This window comes from Mustelus asterias, chromosome 7 (genome assembly GCF_964213995.1).
Source record: "Mustelus asterias chromosome 7, sMusAst1.hap1.1, whole genome shotgun sequence".
Classification (NCBI taxonomy): domain Eukaryota; kingdom Metazoa; phylum Chordata; class Chondrichthyes; order Carcharhiniformes; family Triakidae; genus Mustelus; species Mustelus asterias.
In genome coordinates, this window is record NC_135807.1 from 3,345,428 (window position 1) to 3,361,978 (window position 16,551).

Consider the following 16,551-nt stretch of genomic DNA (forward strand, 5'->3'; position numbering starts at 1 on the left):
ATCTCCTCTGCACCCTTTCAATGGCTTCAACATCTTTCCTGTAATGAGGTGACCAGAACTGCGCGCAGTACTCCAAGTGGGGTCTAACCAGGGTCCTATAAAGCTGCAGCATTATCTCCCGACTCCTAAACTCAATCCCTCGATTAATGAAGGCCAGTACGCCGTACGCCTTCTTGACCGCACCCTCCACCTGCGAGGCCGATTTAAGAGTCCTATGGACCCGGACCCCAAGGTCCTTCTGATCCTCTACACTGCTAAGAATGGTACCCTTCATATTATACTGCTGCTTCATCCCATTGGATCTGCCAAAATGGATCACCACACACTTATCCGGGTTGAAGTCCATCTGCCACTTCTCCGCCCAGTCTTGCATTCTATCTATGTCTCGCTGCAACTTCTGACATCCCTCCAAACTATCCACAACACCACCTACCTTGGTGTCATCAGCAAACTTACCAACCCATCCCTCCACTTCCTCATCCAGGTCATTTATGAAAATGACAAACAGCAAGGGTCCCAGAACAGATCCCTGGGGCACTCCACTGGTCACTGACCTCCATGCAGAGAAAGACCCCTCCACAGCCACTCTCTGCCTTCTGCAGGCAAGCCAGTTCTGGATCCACAAGGCAACAGCCCCTTGGATCCCATGCCCTCTCACTTTCTCAAGAAGTCTTGCATGGGGGACCTTATCGAACGGCTTGCTGAAGTCCATATAGACCACATCCACCGCTCTTCCTTCGTCAATGTGTTTGGTCACATTTTCAAAGAACTCAACCAGGCTCGTAAGGCACGACCTGCCCTTGACAAAGCCATAGAAAATTGGTCCAAGTGCAGGTCAGTGGGACTAGGCATAAAATGGTTCGGCACAGACAGGAAGGGCCAAAAGGCCTGTTTCTGAGCTGTAATTTTCTATGGTTCTATGGTTCTATGGGACCGCTGCTGCTCTGCAGTAGTGATTGGTGGGGGCAGGGATGGGGGGGATCGTGATTGTTCCGGGCAGGGGAGTCACGATCTGCCGAAGGGACCTGCAGTAGCGGGGGTTGGTGGGAGTGCTTGACCATGAAGGTTGGCTATAGCAGCAGGGGCACTGACAGTTCTTTGTGCTCTCAGAGCACAGAAACCTTCACATGCGCAATGGCGCACTCTGCTGCTATCAGCCGACTTTCGGGCAATTTAGGCCATGCCCACTCCTCCTACTGGTGGAAAACAGATCGAGGGTTTTTTTATTGCACAGAGTGCCATGTGATTCGACTAGTGGCCTTGTTGAAAAACAGATCTGAATCTCTCCCGTTTTCACACTCGTTCTGGTAAGATCGTCCCCTATGATTCACATATTCTAATTGCAAAGCATTACATTCATACGCAGAAGAAAATTTTAATGATTATCTTGAAATTATGGCAAATTGAATTATGATGTTGGAGTGGTCTTTGAAAGCTTATTATGATTTCAGAATAACTTTCATGTACACAGTTGCTTTAACATACAAACATGTGTCAAAGCACCTAGGAACAGGAGAAAGCTATTTAGCTCCTTGAATTTGTTGCATCATTTCATTAGATCACAGCTGATCAGCATCATATCTTTTTGTACATCCACCTTGTTTCTGTAACCCTTAATGCTCCTAACCAACAAAAAACTATCAAATCTATCCTTCAGCCCATCACACACCTTCCCTTTTGTTCTTCCTTTCCTCTCCTCCCCCTACCCAACATTTTCCACTTGCTCAAATCCTATTACAGTTTTATCTTTTTTCAGTTTTGATGAAGGATTGTTGACCTGACGTATTAGCTCTTTCTTTCCCCCCACAGATACTGCCTGGTCCACTGAATATATCCAATTTATTTGAGACTTCATAGAATCATAAAATCCCTACTGTGCAGAAGGAGGCCAGTGGCCCTTCGAGCCTGCACTGACAACAATCCCACCCAGGTCCTATCCCCGCAATCCCACATAACCCCTGTTAGTCCCCCACACACTAAGGGGCAATTTAGGTTGGCCAATCCACCTAACCTGCACATCTTTGGACTGTGGGAGGAAACCGGAGCACCCAGAGAAAACCCACACAGACAAAGGGAGAATGTGCAAACTCCCCACAGACAGTGACCCAAGCTGGGAATTGAACCTGGGTCCCTGGCGCTGTGAGGCAGCAGTGCTAACCACTGTGCTACCGTGCCACCCGTCAGCATCTGCAGCATTTTGCTTTTGTAAAATTCTCAATTTTGAAATTTTCAATTGACCTCCAGCCTCAAGAGTTCATTGAGGTTTCCAGATTTCCACTACCTTTTGTATGAAGAAGTGTTTCCCATTATCACCCCAAAACAGCCTAACTTTAATTTTAAGTTACATAAAAACCCTTTCCTCTGTAATTCCTTTGTTCTCAGCACCTTTTAGAACTTGGCTTTTCCAAAACATGAAAAACTTTACAACCCCACTTTTGGGTCAAATGAAGTTCCATAATCTTCCCTTGTTTACTTATGAAACCTTAGCAAGCTGTAAAAACCTTACTGCTTTTGAGATTTAAAGACTGAAACTCAATTCTCTATCCATTTCCTAATGTATATTCTAAACTCTACTTATTTACTTATAAAGTCGCTAACACTCATCTCTCGATTCTCCCAGACTTGCTGTCTACATTAACCTTTTACCAGCTTAATTATATTATTTACATACAGACACACAACCTTCTTTATAGAATAACACAATATGCGCCAAAAATATTTTTAAAAAATAACATCCATTCTCACACTTCTTTCATGGGATGTGTGTGTCAGTGGCAAGGCCAGAATTTGTTGCCCATTCTTAATTGCCCTTGGACATAGAAACATAGAAACTTGAAGCAGGAGTAGGCCATTCGGCCCTTCAAGCCCGCTCCACCATTCATTTTGATCATGGCTGATCATTAGATTCAATATCCCCCCTACCCCCCCATATCCCTTGATCCCTTCAGCCCCAAGGGCTATATTTAATTTCTTCTTGAAGTCAGACAACGTTTTGGCCTCAACTACATTCTGTGGTAATGAATTCCGCACATTCACCACCCACTGGGTGAAGACATTTCTCCTCACTTCAGTTCTAAAAGGTTTAGATTAAGTGGCTTGCTAGACCATTTCAGAGTGCAGTGACATTACTATGCATCTGGAGGCCAGCCCAGATAAGGACTGCAGATTTCCATCCTTAAAGGACATTAGTGAATTAATGATAATTTCATGGCCACCATAACTGGGACAAGTTTTCAATTTCAGATTTTATTAATTAAATTTAAATTCAACCAGTTGGTGGGGTGGGATTTGAACATACATCTCCAGTATATTAGCCTGCCCTCTGGAGTATTAGTCCAGTGATATTACCACTGCGCCACTGTCTCCATATGAAGCTTTCTCTGCACAGATGCTGCCACACCTGCTAAGCATTGAAACACAGTGACCTGGCCAAACCGCTGTCCAAATTTTCCTACCTCAGCCATGACGAAGCCCACCACTGGGGAGGTGGAAAATCCCACCTTTAATCTCAGAATGATCCAAACACTACTTCCAACATATAAAATAATATTTACATAAACTTAAAATTTTTCTGCTCTTATAATTTTAGGAGAACGTTGTAGGTGCCCGATGTGATACCTGTCGACCTGGCTCATTTCACCTGGATCCAGCCAATCCCAAAGGCTGTACAAGCTGTTTTTGCTTCGGAGTAACAAATGAATGTCAAAGTTCCAATAAATCCAGAACTAAAGTGAGTGACAAAACCATATCCACAATTTTGAATTTTCTCCAAATGTAGTTTATCTCTGCAGTAAGCGATGTAATTAGGGAAGCATGCACGTTTTTATTTAAGAATTTGCATTGGAAAGTTTTCAGGTTTATAAATGTATTTAGGTTGCCAATTCTGGTTGAACATATTCTTGACCCAAAAATGACCCAATTATCCCTACTGGCTGCTTACCATTAGATAACGACTCCTCTATTCATACCAATATGTTACCTCCTGTACTATGTATTCTTATCTCATATAGCAACCTTTTATGTGGCACCTGATAAAATATCCTCTGGAAATCCAGGAACACAGCATCTACAGATCTCCCTTTTCCACCTTCCTTCCTCAAAAAAAATTAAACATTATTTCCTTTTCACAAAACCACGCTGACTCTGCCTCATCACATTATGATTTTCTAAGTATCCTGCTATCACCTCCTTCTTTCTAGCAATTTCCTTCTGACAGAAGTTAGGCCTACTGGCCAGTTGTTTCTTGCTTTCTTAGTTTAAAATATATGACCAGAACATAATGCACAGAATATATTCCAAATTTTTGGATTTCCCACATATTTCCATGACCTGGCTTGTGTTGATGTTGATGCAATACAGACATGTCCTCCAACCCCTCTTCATCACACCCTTCCAATATATCTTTCTATTTCTTTTTTCCCCTTGTTGTTTATCTCGCTCCCCCTTAAATGCATCTATACCATTCAATTTAACTATTCCATGTGGTATTGAGTTCCACATTTTAACCACTCTCGGGGTGAAAAGTTTCTCAGGTCAGAAGTGTACACTCACCCGCTCACTGGCTACTTAAGGGCCTAGCCTCAATTTTTAGGCTAGCGGCTACCTAATAACTGAGGGTGGGAAACTGGAAAATATTTTCACCCTCGATCTAGTGGGGGGTGGAGGGGGCGGTGGGGTAGTGCACCTCAATCGAAGGCCTCTTCAGCCTGGGGCCACCCTCCCCTCCAGGAGCGGAGAGCTCTGGCCCTCCCTCCACTCCCATCCAACTGTCGAGAGCATCCCTTATTCTCCTCTCAATGGGTACTTACCAGAATTGCGATCCCAGGACTTAGTCTCAAGCACAGCACTGCAGTAACTCTTCCAGCCACTGCAGCACTGTCGGCCAAACTGTCCAAGGCTGGACTTTCATTCAAGAAGTCTCACTGCCACTGCTGTTTGTAATATTTATTAATGATCTGGATGAGGGTATAGTTGGGTGGATTAGCAAATTTGCTGATGACACCAAAGTCGGTGGTGTGGTAGACAGTGAGGAAGGGTGTCGTAGTTTGCAGGAAGACTTAGACAGGTTGCAAAGTTGGGCCGAGAGGTGGCGGATGGAGTTTAATGCGGAGAAGTGTGAGGTAATTCACTTTGGTAGGAATAACAGATGTGTTGAGTATAGGGCTAACGGGAGGACTTTGAATAGTGTGGAGGAGCAGAGGGATCTAGGTGTATGTGTGCATAGATCCCTGAAAGTTGGGAATCAAGTAGATAAGGTTGTTAAGAAGGCATATGGTGTCTTGGCGTTTATTGGTAGGGGGATTGAATTTAGGAGTCGTAGCGTTATGTTGCAACTGTACACAACTCTGGTGCGGCCGCACTTGGAGTACTGTGTGCAGTTCTGGTCCCCACATTACAGGAAGGATGTGGAGGCTTTGGAGAGGGTGCAGAGGAGGTTTACCAGGATGTTGCCTGGTATGGAGGGGAGATCCTATGAGGAGAGGCTGAGGGATTTGGGATTGTTTTCGCTGGAAAGGCGGCGGCTAAGAGGGGATCTTATTGAAACATATAAGATGATTAGAGGTTTAGATAGGGTGGATAGTGATAGCCTTTTTCCTCTGATGGAGAAATCCAGCACGAGGGGGCATGGCTTTAAATTGAGGGGGGGTAGTTATAGAACCGATGTCAGGGGTAGGTTCTTTACCCAGAGGGTGGTGAGGGATTGGAATGCCCTGCCAGCATCAGTAGTAAATGCGCCTAGTTTGGGGGCGTTTAAGAGATCCGTAGATAGGTTCATGGACGAAAAGAAATTGGTTTAGGTTGGAGGGTCACAGTTTTTTTTTAACTGGTCGGTGCAACATCGTGGGCCGAAGGGCCTGTTCTGCGCTGTAATGTTCTATGTTCTATGTTCTATGTTCTACAACACCAGGTTAAAGTCCAACAGGTTTATTTGGTAGCAAATTTGCTACCAAATAAACCTGTTGGACTTTAACCTGGTGTTGTGAGACTTCTTACTGTGCTTACCCCAGTCCAACGCCGGCATCTCCACATCATGACTTTCATTCAAGTGCAGACTAAAGTCCCATCTACTGCCAATCAACACTCAATTGAGTGTAAAATGTCAGTAGGACTATTAGTGTCAGTGGGGATGCATTCCCCCCTGACTCCCAGGACGACTGGTGCCGAACGATTGCCATCCTGAAAATTCAGGCCCAGAAATCCATTTTGGATTGATTCATGAACAGAAACTTAAGCACGGAGGAAGGAGGGCTAAGAGATGTCACGAAAAGTCATTGGCCAGCAGGATTAAGGAAAATCCCAAGGCTTTTTATACATATATAAAGAGCAAGAGCATGGGAATAAAGGGATATGGTCCTGGGAAGGGTAGGGGTTTTAGTTCAGTCGGACCGCATGTCGGTGCAGGCTTGGAGGGCCGAAGGGCCTGTTCCGGTGCTGTAATTTTCTTTGTTTGTTCTTATAACTATTTTATATTCCTGACCCCTAGATCTCGCCTCCCACAAATGGAAACTTCTCTACACCGAAACTGTCAAACACTGTCATAATCTTAAGCTATTTTGTCTCTTCCTTTCTCAAGGAAAGAGCCCCAGCCTGTTCAATCTTTCCTGTCAGTCTGTGTATCATCCTAGTAAATCTTCTTTCCACCACCAATGCTTCTATCATTTGTTAATATAAAAGTGTGGACCAGTATTTGGCCAGTTCACAACAAATTTATTGGATAATCAGCTAATATATAAAAAAGCACCAATTTCACACTAGAACAATTTTTAATTGATTTAGTTTGATGTTTCAGTTTGGTTTTGTACTTCCTTTTAGCATATGCAAATGAAGAAATGGAATTTATTCACTGGGAATAAGCAAAGCATTCCAGTTGTTTATAACCAGCGGAGTAATACTGTCGTAGCTGATGTACAAGAACTACCTGATGTTATTCGTGATTTATATTGGCTAGCTCCAGAGTCCTACCTGGGAGACAAGGTAAGTGAAGCCTAAGATTGTGGAATTTCATCAAAGCTGTTACAGGCCATTTGGCTAATCCAGTCTCTGCTGTCTCATTAATCTCACTCTCCGACTCATTCATCATATCCTTTGTCACAAATGTGTATAATGATAGTATGGATTTTAATGACTGTTTAAAGAAACATTTCCATTTTTAAACCTAGGTTTAAAAGCCTTTATTTTCAAAATGGAAGCATGGACAGACAACCTGTTTGTTCGAACTTTGTCAGACTCTTATCTCAAGAGTTGACTTTGAAATGTTATTAAGTCTGAATCTTCTAAAAGGTGTGAGAACCCTTTGGCTTCTAAAGGAACAGGAGACAGGAAAGGACTTCAAAGGACATCAGCATAATTAACTTCCTTGCTTATTTAGAACAATTATTTACTGAAAATTAACAAAGCAGCCACTTCTATGTTTTTGAACTGTATAAAGAAGGATGTAAAAAGCTATTGCTTCAAGAAGACGACCATCATCCCGGTACCTAAGAAAAACCAAGCAGTTAATGACTATCGGCCGGTGGCTCTGACATCCATTATTATGAAGTGCTTCGAAAGGTTAATCATGGCACGAATCAATTCCAGCCTCCCAGACTACCTGGATCCACTACAGTTTGCCTACCGCCCAACAGGTCCACAGCAGACGCCATTTCCCTGGCCCTACACTCAACCCGGGAACACGTAGATAACAAGGACACCTATGTCAGACTCCTATTTATTGATGACAGCTCAGCCTTCAACACTATTATTCCCACGAAACTCATCTCCAAACTCCGTGGTCTGGGCCTCGGCACCTCCCTCTGCGACTGGATCCTGAACTTCTTAACTCACAGACCACAATCAGTAAGGATAGGCAACAACACCTCCTCCACGATCATCCTCAACACCGGTGCCCCACAAAGCTGTGTTCTCAGCCCCCTACTATACTCCTTATACACCTATAACTGTGCGGCCAAATTCCCCTCCAATTCGATTTTCAAGTTTGCTGATGACCCCACCGTAGTGGGTTGGATCTCAAACAATGACGACACAGAGTACGGGAATGAGATAGAGAACCTGGTGAACTGGTGCAGCAACAATAATCTCTCCCTCAATGTCAACAAAACAAAGGGGATTGTCATCGACTTCAGGAAGCGTAAAGAAGAACATGCCCCTGTCTACATCAATGGGGACGAAGTAGAAAGAAATCATAGAAATCATAGAAACCCTACAGTGCAGAAGGAGGCCATTCGGCCCATCGAGTCTGCACCGACCACAATCCCACCCAGGCCCTACCCCCACATATTTACCCGCTAATCCCTCTAACCTACACATCCCAGGACTCTAAGGGGCAATTTTTTTTTAACCTGGCCAATCAACCTAACCCGCACATCTTTGGACTGTGGGAGGAAACCGGAGCACCCGGAGGAAACCCACGCAGACACGAGGAGAATGTGCAAACTCCACACAGACAGTGATCTGAGCCGGGAATCGAACCCGGGACCCTGGAGCTGTGAAGCAGCAGTGCTAACCACTGTGCTACCGTGCCGCCCTATTTTAAAAATATACACTGTATATTTTTTATATTATATATAAAAGGGTCGAGAGCTTCAAGTTTTTAGGTGTCCAGATCACCAACAACCTATCCTGGTCGCCCCATGCCAACACTATAGTTAAGAAAGCCCACCAACACCTCTATTTCTCAGAAGACTAGGGAAATTTGGCATGTCAGCTATGACTCTCACCAACATTTACAGATGCACCAAAGAAAGCATTCTTTCTGGTTGTATCACAGCTTGGTATGGGCTCCTGCTCTGCCCAAGACCGCAAGGAACTACAAGAGGTCGTGAATGAAGCCCAATCCATCACGCAAAGCAGCCTCCCATCTATTGACTCTGTCTACACTTCCCGTTGCCTCGGCAAAGCAGCCAGCATAATTAAGGACCCCACGCACCCCGGACATTCTCTCTTCGACCTTGTTCCTTTGGGGAAAAGATACGAAAGTCTGAGGTTACGTACCAACCGACTCAAGAACAGCTTCTTCCCTGCTGCTGTCAGACTTTTGAATGGACTTACCTTGCATTAAGTTGATCTTTCTCTACACCCTAGCTATGACTACAACACTACATTCTACACTCTCTCATTTCCTTCTCTATGAACAGTATGTTTTGTCTGTAGAGCGCGCACACAACAATACTTTTCACTGTATGTTAATACATGTGACAATAATAAATCAAATAAATCAAAATCTCATCTGGCAGGGTGCAGAAAACCCAGGAATAACTCCTTGAGAGACAACATCAGAGAGCGTTCTTGGCCAAGGGAGAATAACAAGGATGACATTAAGAAATCAAATACCGTTCTGCTGAAAGAGTTCAGGCAATCAAGGCCACTTACCTTTATCAAACGAGACATAGATTACAAAAGCAGGGGAGTCATGTTGGAATTGTACAGAACTTTGGTGAGGCCACAGCTGGAGTACTGTGTGCCGTTCGCCACATTATAGGAAGGATGTGATTGCGCTGGAGTGGGTGCAGAGGAGATTCACCAGGATGCTGCCTGGGATGGAACATTTAAGTTATAAAGAGAGGTTGGATAGGCTTGGGTTGTTTTCGTTGGAGCAGAGAAGACTGAGGGGCGACCTGATGGAGGTGTACAAGATTATGAGGGACATGGACAGAGTGGATAAGGAGCAGCTGTTCCCCTACGTTGAAGGGTCAGTCACGAGGGGACATAGGTTCAAGGTGAGGGGCAGGAGGTTTATGGGGAATGTGAGGAAAAACTTCTTTACCCAAAGGTGGTGATGGTCTGGAATACGCTGCCTGGGAGGGTGGTAGAGGCGGGTTGCCTCACATCCTTTAAAAAGTATCTGGATGAGCACATGGCACATCATAACATTCAGGGCTATGGGCCCAGTGCTGGCAGATGGAATTTGGTGGGAGTTCAGGTGTTTCCAATGAGTCGATGCAGACTCGATGGGCTAAAGGGCCTCTTCTGTGGTGTATGATTCTATGAATTTGCAAGTGCAGGGACTCCAGAATTAATTAGTGAGGAATAAGAAACCTTATTTCTCACTCGCAAAAACCTGCTGCATCTGAAAAGGCAAACATCTGAATATTCAACTGCAGAAGCCATCGCAACTGCTAAACAAAACCTCAAGTTTCAACCCCTTCACTTCAGAAACAAGGATTCAAGCAATTGGCCTGCAATATCTCACAGAAACTGACTTGAAATCTCACCTTTAAGTACTTTTCTTTCTTTATCTATATTTTAATCTTTGTATGTGCATTGTACGTTTTCACTTTTATTTTCAGCAGTTTTTGTAAAAAAATAACTTTTAAGACTGTTTAAGACTGAAGCTTTGCTGCTGATTAATTTTAAATTGGATCATTTGCAAATTAAAGGGAGCTATGTACACACACACCACAAATTCTTCGTTCACGGACCACTTTAAAGAAATACCTTTCACAGGATCGTGACACCTTTAACATCTGCTTTAAGCAACTATTTCATTTCGTTTTAATTATGACACAATTACATCTGCCTACAATCATTATCAAGGTTTTTAAAATGTTTCCCCTGAAATGCTTTTTTAATTCTTACATAGATTCTGAGTGCAGGTGACAGGAGCAACCTTTGTGGACCACCCTGACTTACCTTTGAGAAGGGCAATTGATGAGGGTCATCTGTGATCATCTTTAATTTGTGCTCCTTCCTTAGCATCAGGGTGACCATTGCAAGCAATATCACTAGAATTACCCAGAACCCTTCAAAATCTTGATTTCTCCCAAATCATTCTTTTACCTTAGAATCATAGAATCCCTACAATGCAGAAAGAGGTCATTCAGCCCATCGGGTCTGCATAAACTCTTACCCAGGCTTACCCCATAACCCCACATACTTACTCAGTTAATCCCCCTAACCTATATACCTTGGGACAGTAAGGGCAATATACCATAGCCAACCAACCTAATCGGCACATCTTTGGAACCTCTAAGGTTAAAAGCCCTCAATTCTAATTGCTTAAGCAAGGCTTTAACAGTAAATTTACATCTATTTTCCAACAGGTTTCATCTTATGGTGGCTTCCTGACATATCAAGTCAAATCCTTTGGTTTACCAAGTGAAGGGATGGCTTTACTTGAGAAAAGATCTGATGTCGAATTGAGAGTGAGTACCACTCTTCCTATATGACAAAACAGAGGGTATTGATAGCTCGTAGATAGCACTGATATATGAGCTGATCACAACCACATTTATATGTAGTTTTCCCAGTTCAGTGGCACATCAGGAAAAATATATTAACCTCGGAAAGGATGCAGAATTCACCAGAATGAAATCCAGGCTAAAAGAAAGAGTTAAACTGTGAAGACGAGTTGTATTGACCAAGCTTGTATTTCCTTCGTATGGAGAAATGAAGAGTGATTTAATTTAGGTAATTAAACAATTACATGGTTTGATAGGATAGATGGAGAGGAATTATTTCCTCTTATGGAAGATGTACAAGACATTGGTAAAGTTGTACAAGACATTGGTAAGGCCACACTTGGAATACTGTGTGCAATTCTGGTCACCCTATTATAGAAAGGATATTATTAAACTAGAAAGAGTGCAGAAAAGATTTACTAGGATGCTACCGGGACTTGATGGATTGAGTTATAAGGAGAGGCTGGATAGACTGGGACTTTTTTCTCTGGAGAGTAGGAGGATGAGGGGTGACCTTATAGAGGTCCAAAAAATAATGAGGAGCATAGACAAGGTAGATAGTCAATATCTTTTCCCAAAGATAGGGGAGTCTAAAACTAGAGGACATAGGTTTAAGGTGAGAGGGGAGAGATACAAAAGTGTCCAGAGGGGCAATTTTTTCACACAGAGGGTGGTGAGTGTCTGGAACAAGCTGCCAGAGGTAGTAGTAGAGGCAGGTACAATTTTATCTTTTAAAAAGCATTTAGATCGTTACATGGGTACGATGGGTACAGAGGGATATGGGCCAAATGCAGGCAATTGAGATTAGTTTAGGGGTTTTTAAAAAAAAGGGCGGCATGGACAAGTTGGGCCGAAGGGCCTGTTTCCTTGCTGTAAACCTCAATGACTCTCTGACTCTAAAGGTGTAGAGCCTTAAATATAGAGCCAGGCTGTTCAGGAAGCACTTCTTCATGTAATGAGGAGTGAAAATCTAGAACACACTCTCTCAAAAAGCTGTTCAGGTTGGGTGAAATTCTGAAAACCGAGATTGCTATATTTTTATTGGATAAGGATATTAAGAGTCATGGAACCAAGACAGGTAGATGGAGTTAAGGACCAGCTGTGATCGAATTGAATGGTGGAATAGGCTGCAGGGGCTGAATGGCCTCTTCCTGCATTCCAAAATGCACCCATGTAAATGAAGTCAATAAGATAATTGTAATATGCACGTGCTCCATTCCAGCCAACATATTTTGCTCAAAAATAACCTTGCAAAGTTACTTTTAAATTGGAAGCAAAGTGCATTGTGCCACACAATGATTGCCAAACTTCCTTGGCATATCTTGCAAACTCCAGATTGATGAGCCACTTATAAATAGTTAAAAGTTACTCATTATTTGCTGAATGTTAACAGTAACTACAAAAGCGAGCAATTGTTCATTTCTTATCCTTGTGCACCCATGAAGCTTGGAATGTCCAGTGAGACCTGGTTTCAGAAGGGCCCCATATGAAGCCTGATCAGGGAATCAGGGAACCTGTTATTGAACAGAGCAAGATCTAACCCATTCTCCAATATCCTGTCAACTTCCACAATTGCCATTCAAGTAAAGTGTCACATTGAAGTTAGAGTAGTTAATACTTTTCATTTAAAATATTACACAGTAATGAACATACAAATTGTACAAGAAATTCTAAATGGAGACATTTCATCAGATAAAATAGACTTTTTTATTTGAAGGGTGAACAAATGACTGTTGTATATTTTGATCCACGGAATCCGCTTCCTGATCGAGTTTATCACGGACGAGTCCAGCTTCTAGAGGTAAACATAACATTATTGATAGTTTGACAATTTATTATTATACTTGATCAAAACTGGATGGAATTTCACAGCTCAGAGAGAAGCTGTTTGGCCCAACAGCTCTATTCCATTGATCATGTTCCACATGCCGCCTCCAACCCTACTTCATCTCACCCAATCATCATATTCTTTGTGCTGACGATTGCTGCAGGAATTCCTCACACAATCCTAGGCCTAACCAGCTTCAGCTGTTTGATCAATGGCTATCCTTCTTTCATAAGGTCAAAAGTGGGAATGTTCGCTGATGCACTGGTCAGCACCATTTGTGTGACCCTCAGATACTGAAACAGTCCATTCCCACTTTCATGAAGACCTAGACAGCATTCGGGCTTGAGCTGATAAGTGACAAGTAACATTCATGTCACTCAAGTTCCAGGCAATGACCGTCTCCAATAAGAGAGAATTTAACCATCTCCCCTTGACAGTCATTGTGTTGCCATGGCTGAATCCTCCACCATCAACATCATTTGGGTTACCATTAACCAGAATCTGAACTGGACCAGCCATATAAATAATGTGGCTACAAGAGCAACTCAGAGATTGAGAATTCTGTGGTAACTTACTTCCTAACTCCACAAAACCTGTCTAACACCAACAAGGCGCAAGTGAGGAGTGTGATGGAATACTCTACACTTGCCTGGATGTTTGCAGCCACAACAATATTCAAGAAGCTCAAAGCAGCCATATGATTGGTACTCCACCCACCATCTTAAACATTTATTCCCTCCAGCACAGGCGCACAGCAGTAATTTACCAAGGCTCCTTCAACAGCATCTTGGAAACCAGTAATATCTACCATTTAGAAGGATAAGGGCAGCAGATTCATGGAAAACCAACCAGCTGCAAGTTCCTCTCCAAATCACACACCATTCTGGCATGGAACTATATCACAATTCCTTCACTATTACTGAGTAAAATTCCTGGAACTGTCTCTGTAACAGCATTGTGGGTGTACTCACACCATACGGACTGCAGCAGTTCAGGAAGACAACTCACCACCACTTTCTGAGGACGAATGGTGATAAATGCTGGGAACAGGACTAGCTCTTGAAAGAGAGGAGCTGAGTTTCCTCATGAAGAAGAGAGTGTTAAAGAAGTTTTGGGACTGAGTGATTACTGATGTCTGGGTGGGTTACTGAGAAATTAATGAGATCTGACTTGGTTGTGTTTGCCATTTAATGTGCAGTTTGGGGTGTATTTAACCATAATTGACCTGTTAATGTTTACTTCATGTTAATTCTGGACATTAGAGTAGAAGGTAGGTTGTGTTTATTGTTTGCTTTTCTGATTCTTGTACAGTAAAAACAAAAGTTATTTTTGTTCAAAACGGCAGAATCCTGTGCCTTTATTCCTTTAGTAAATAGCAGGGAATTCAAATTTCTTCTACATTACAACAAGTCACTGATTCCTAACTGGGTCATTACAATAGGAGGAATATTTTACAAGGATGATACCAGAACTGAGAGTTTATAAATATCAGAAGAGAGACTGAACAGACTAAGGGCTCCTTTATGTTAAAAAAAAGGTTGAACATTGAAAAAGTTCCTTAAAATTATGAAAGGGATTTAATCGGGTAGATGAAGAGCAGATGGGTGAAATTTTCAGAAGAGTGGATGTCCTGGTGTTGGGACAAACTAAATTTGCCCTGTGGGTTGACTTTCTCACCACACACAGGTCCTGGCAAGCACACTACCTAATCTCTGCAGCTTTCAAAAGAAAACCAGAATCCGAGTATGCTCTCATTTATTTCCCTGCTACACTGCACTTGTGCTGGAGCCCAATTTTAAAATAGAGATCCCCTCAATATGATATTAAGTGGGGTAATATAAAAATTCTTAAAAGTCCATTAAAATGAGGTGCTCATTATCTGTTCTGTTAACAGGATAATTTTCGGCATGCTGTCATCAATACTCCAGTAACTAGGGAAGACTTCATGTTATTATTGAGTAAATTGGAAGAACTACAAATTAGAGCCCTTTATTACTCGCAAACACAACGCCTTTCCCTCGGCCAAGTTCAACTTGAGGAGGCCTCAGTTTCTGGAACTGGAAGTCCTGCTACTAACGTGGAAGTGTGTTCGTGTCCCCCAAACTACTTGGGAGATTCCTGCCAGGTAGGACCTGTCATTCACTGAAATACATATTTTCTGTGATTCACAACATGTCAGTTATTTTTTAATGTTTTCATTCTGGTGCTTTTTTAAAAAAATTGATGTTTAAAATTGGATATTTTACTGTTATGTCTGTGGCATAAACTGTTGTTTAAAATCGCACTTTCCTTGAATTTTAATATTTGGAACAGGCATTTTTCTGAAAGGGACCTGTTCACCTAATAACTATATCACAAGGGTTGATTCTGCTGGGATAGAAGTTTCTCCATTAGTTAGTCTTGGAGCTGTCTACTAATGTGCATCAGTCCTTATTTCTGTATGATTTTACATCACAAGTTGTGCATTTGTAAAATAATCTGTTGTTGACAATTCTTAAAATATGTAAATCACTTATTACTTTTTATAGATTATTGGTTTGTTATTTTTTTAAGTTGATTGTATATCTGGTGGTCCATTCTACTCTGAAATGTAGCAATGTATGGGTTTAATAAATACTACATTGATATGTCTGACATTTGTAGCATCATTTGTTTTCCCCTTTGTGGTGGTTTTAATCTTTGCACCTAATTATGTAAAGTAGCTTTTAAATTTCTTGCTAATTTATTTCTGCAGCTAATGTTTACAGTTTTTATTGTGGGATCATTTTTATTTAGTATCCATTCTCTCCAAGTAACAAAATATTCAGAGTATTGACTTGCCGATTGGTTAGAAAATTCAGGTTTGAACAAGGTAACAATTTGTGTTGAAGCTTTATTTCTTCAGTAAGTTAATATTTCCATATCATTATCAGAGAAATACAGGTTTATTTATATTCATTAGAACATAACGGGGGGGGGGGGGGTGTTAAGTCTTGAACGGGCAGGAAAACAAAATATTTCCCATTCGTTTTTTGGGCGCATGTAGTTTGTTGAATTTCTGGCACTGTGTACTTCACAGATTCCACCAGGGGATTCATGCCGGTAAGTAGGTCACCCACAAGGCAGGCATCAGCACATTGAACAGACCACTGCACATGCACTGATCTCCAAATAGGGAGTTTGGCACACTGGCCCCCCCCATCGCCAGCCACCTGATGGCTTCCCCGACTAGCCCCACCTCCCACCCCTACCAATCCCTAATGCAGAATGCGCAGCAGTCCCCCGCCTCCTTGGCACTGCCCAGTGGGTGGTGCCAGGCTGGCAGTGTCCAAGGCGCCCCCTTGCTCCTGACCTCCCGAGGGGGTCCTCAATGGCCTCTGCACCCCCCTCCCCCCCCAACCCCCCAGCAAGGCCACCTCGCCTGGTCCCCTTTGATGGGGACCAGCTTTAATCCCCGCTGGAGGGACCCTCTCCCGGTCGGGGCAGAAACATTAGTGAGTCCGTACGATACTGTCCCAAGCTCGCTAATGACATGGAAATTGAAATTGAAATATTGTAATCAGCCTT

General features: G+C 42.7%; 1 protein-coding gene across 1 annotated transcript in view; it reads left to right on the plus strand.

Annotated features, from left to right (window-relative positions):
• Positions 1–16,551, plus strand: part of lama3 (laminin, alpha 3) — a 458,111-nt gene that overhangs the window by 309,090 nt on the left and 132,470 nt on the right. The window contains exons 36-40 of the mRNA XM_078215598.1: positions 3,590–3,730; positions 6,814–6,975; positions 11,040–11,141; positions 12,895–12,978; positions 14,900–15,130. Of these exons, the coding sequence (XP_078071724.1) occupies positions 3,590–3,730; positions 6,814–6,975; positions 11,040–11,141; positions 12,895–12,978; positions 14,900–15,130 (720 nt within the window). The remainder of the gene's footprint in view (positions 1–3,589; positions 3,731–6,813; positions 6,976–11,039; positions 11,142–12,894; positions 12,979–14,899; positions 15,131–16,551) is intronic.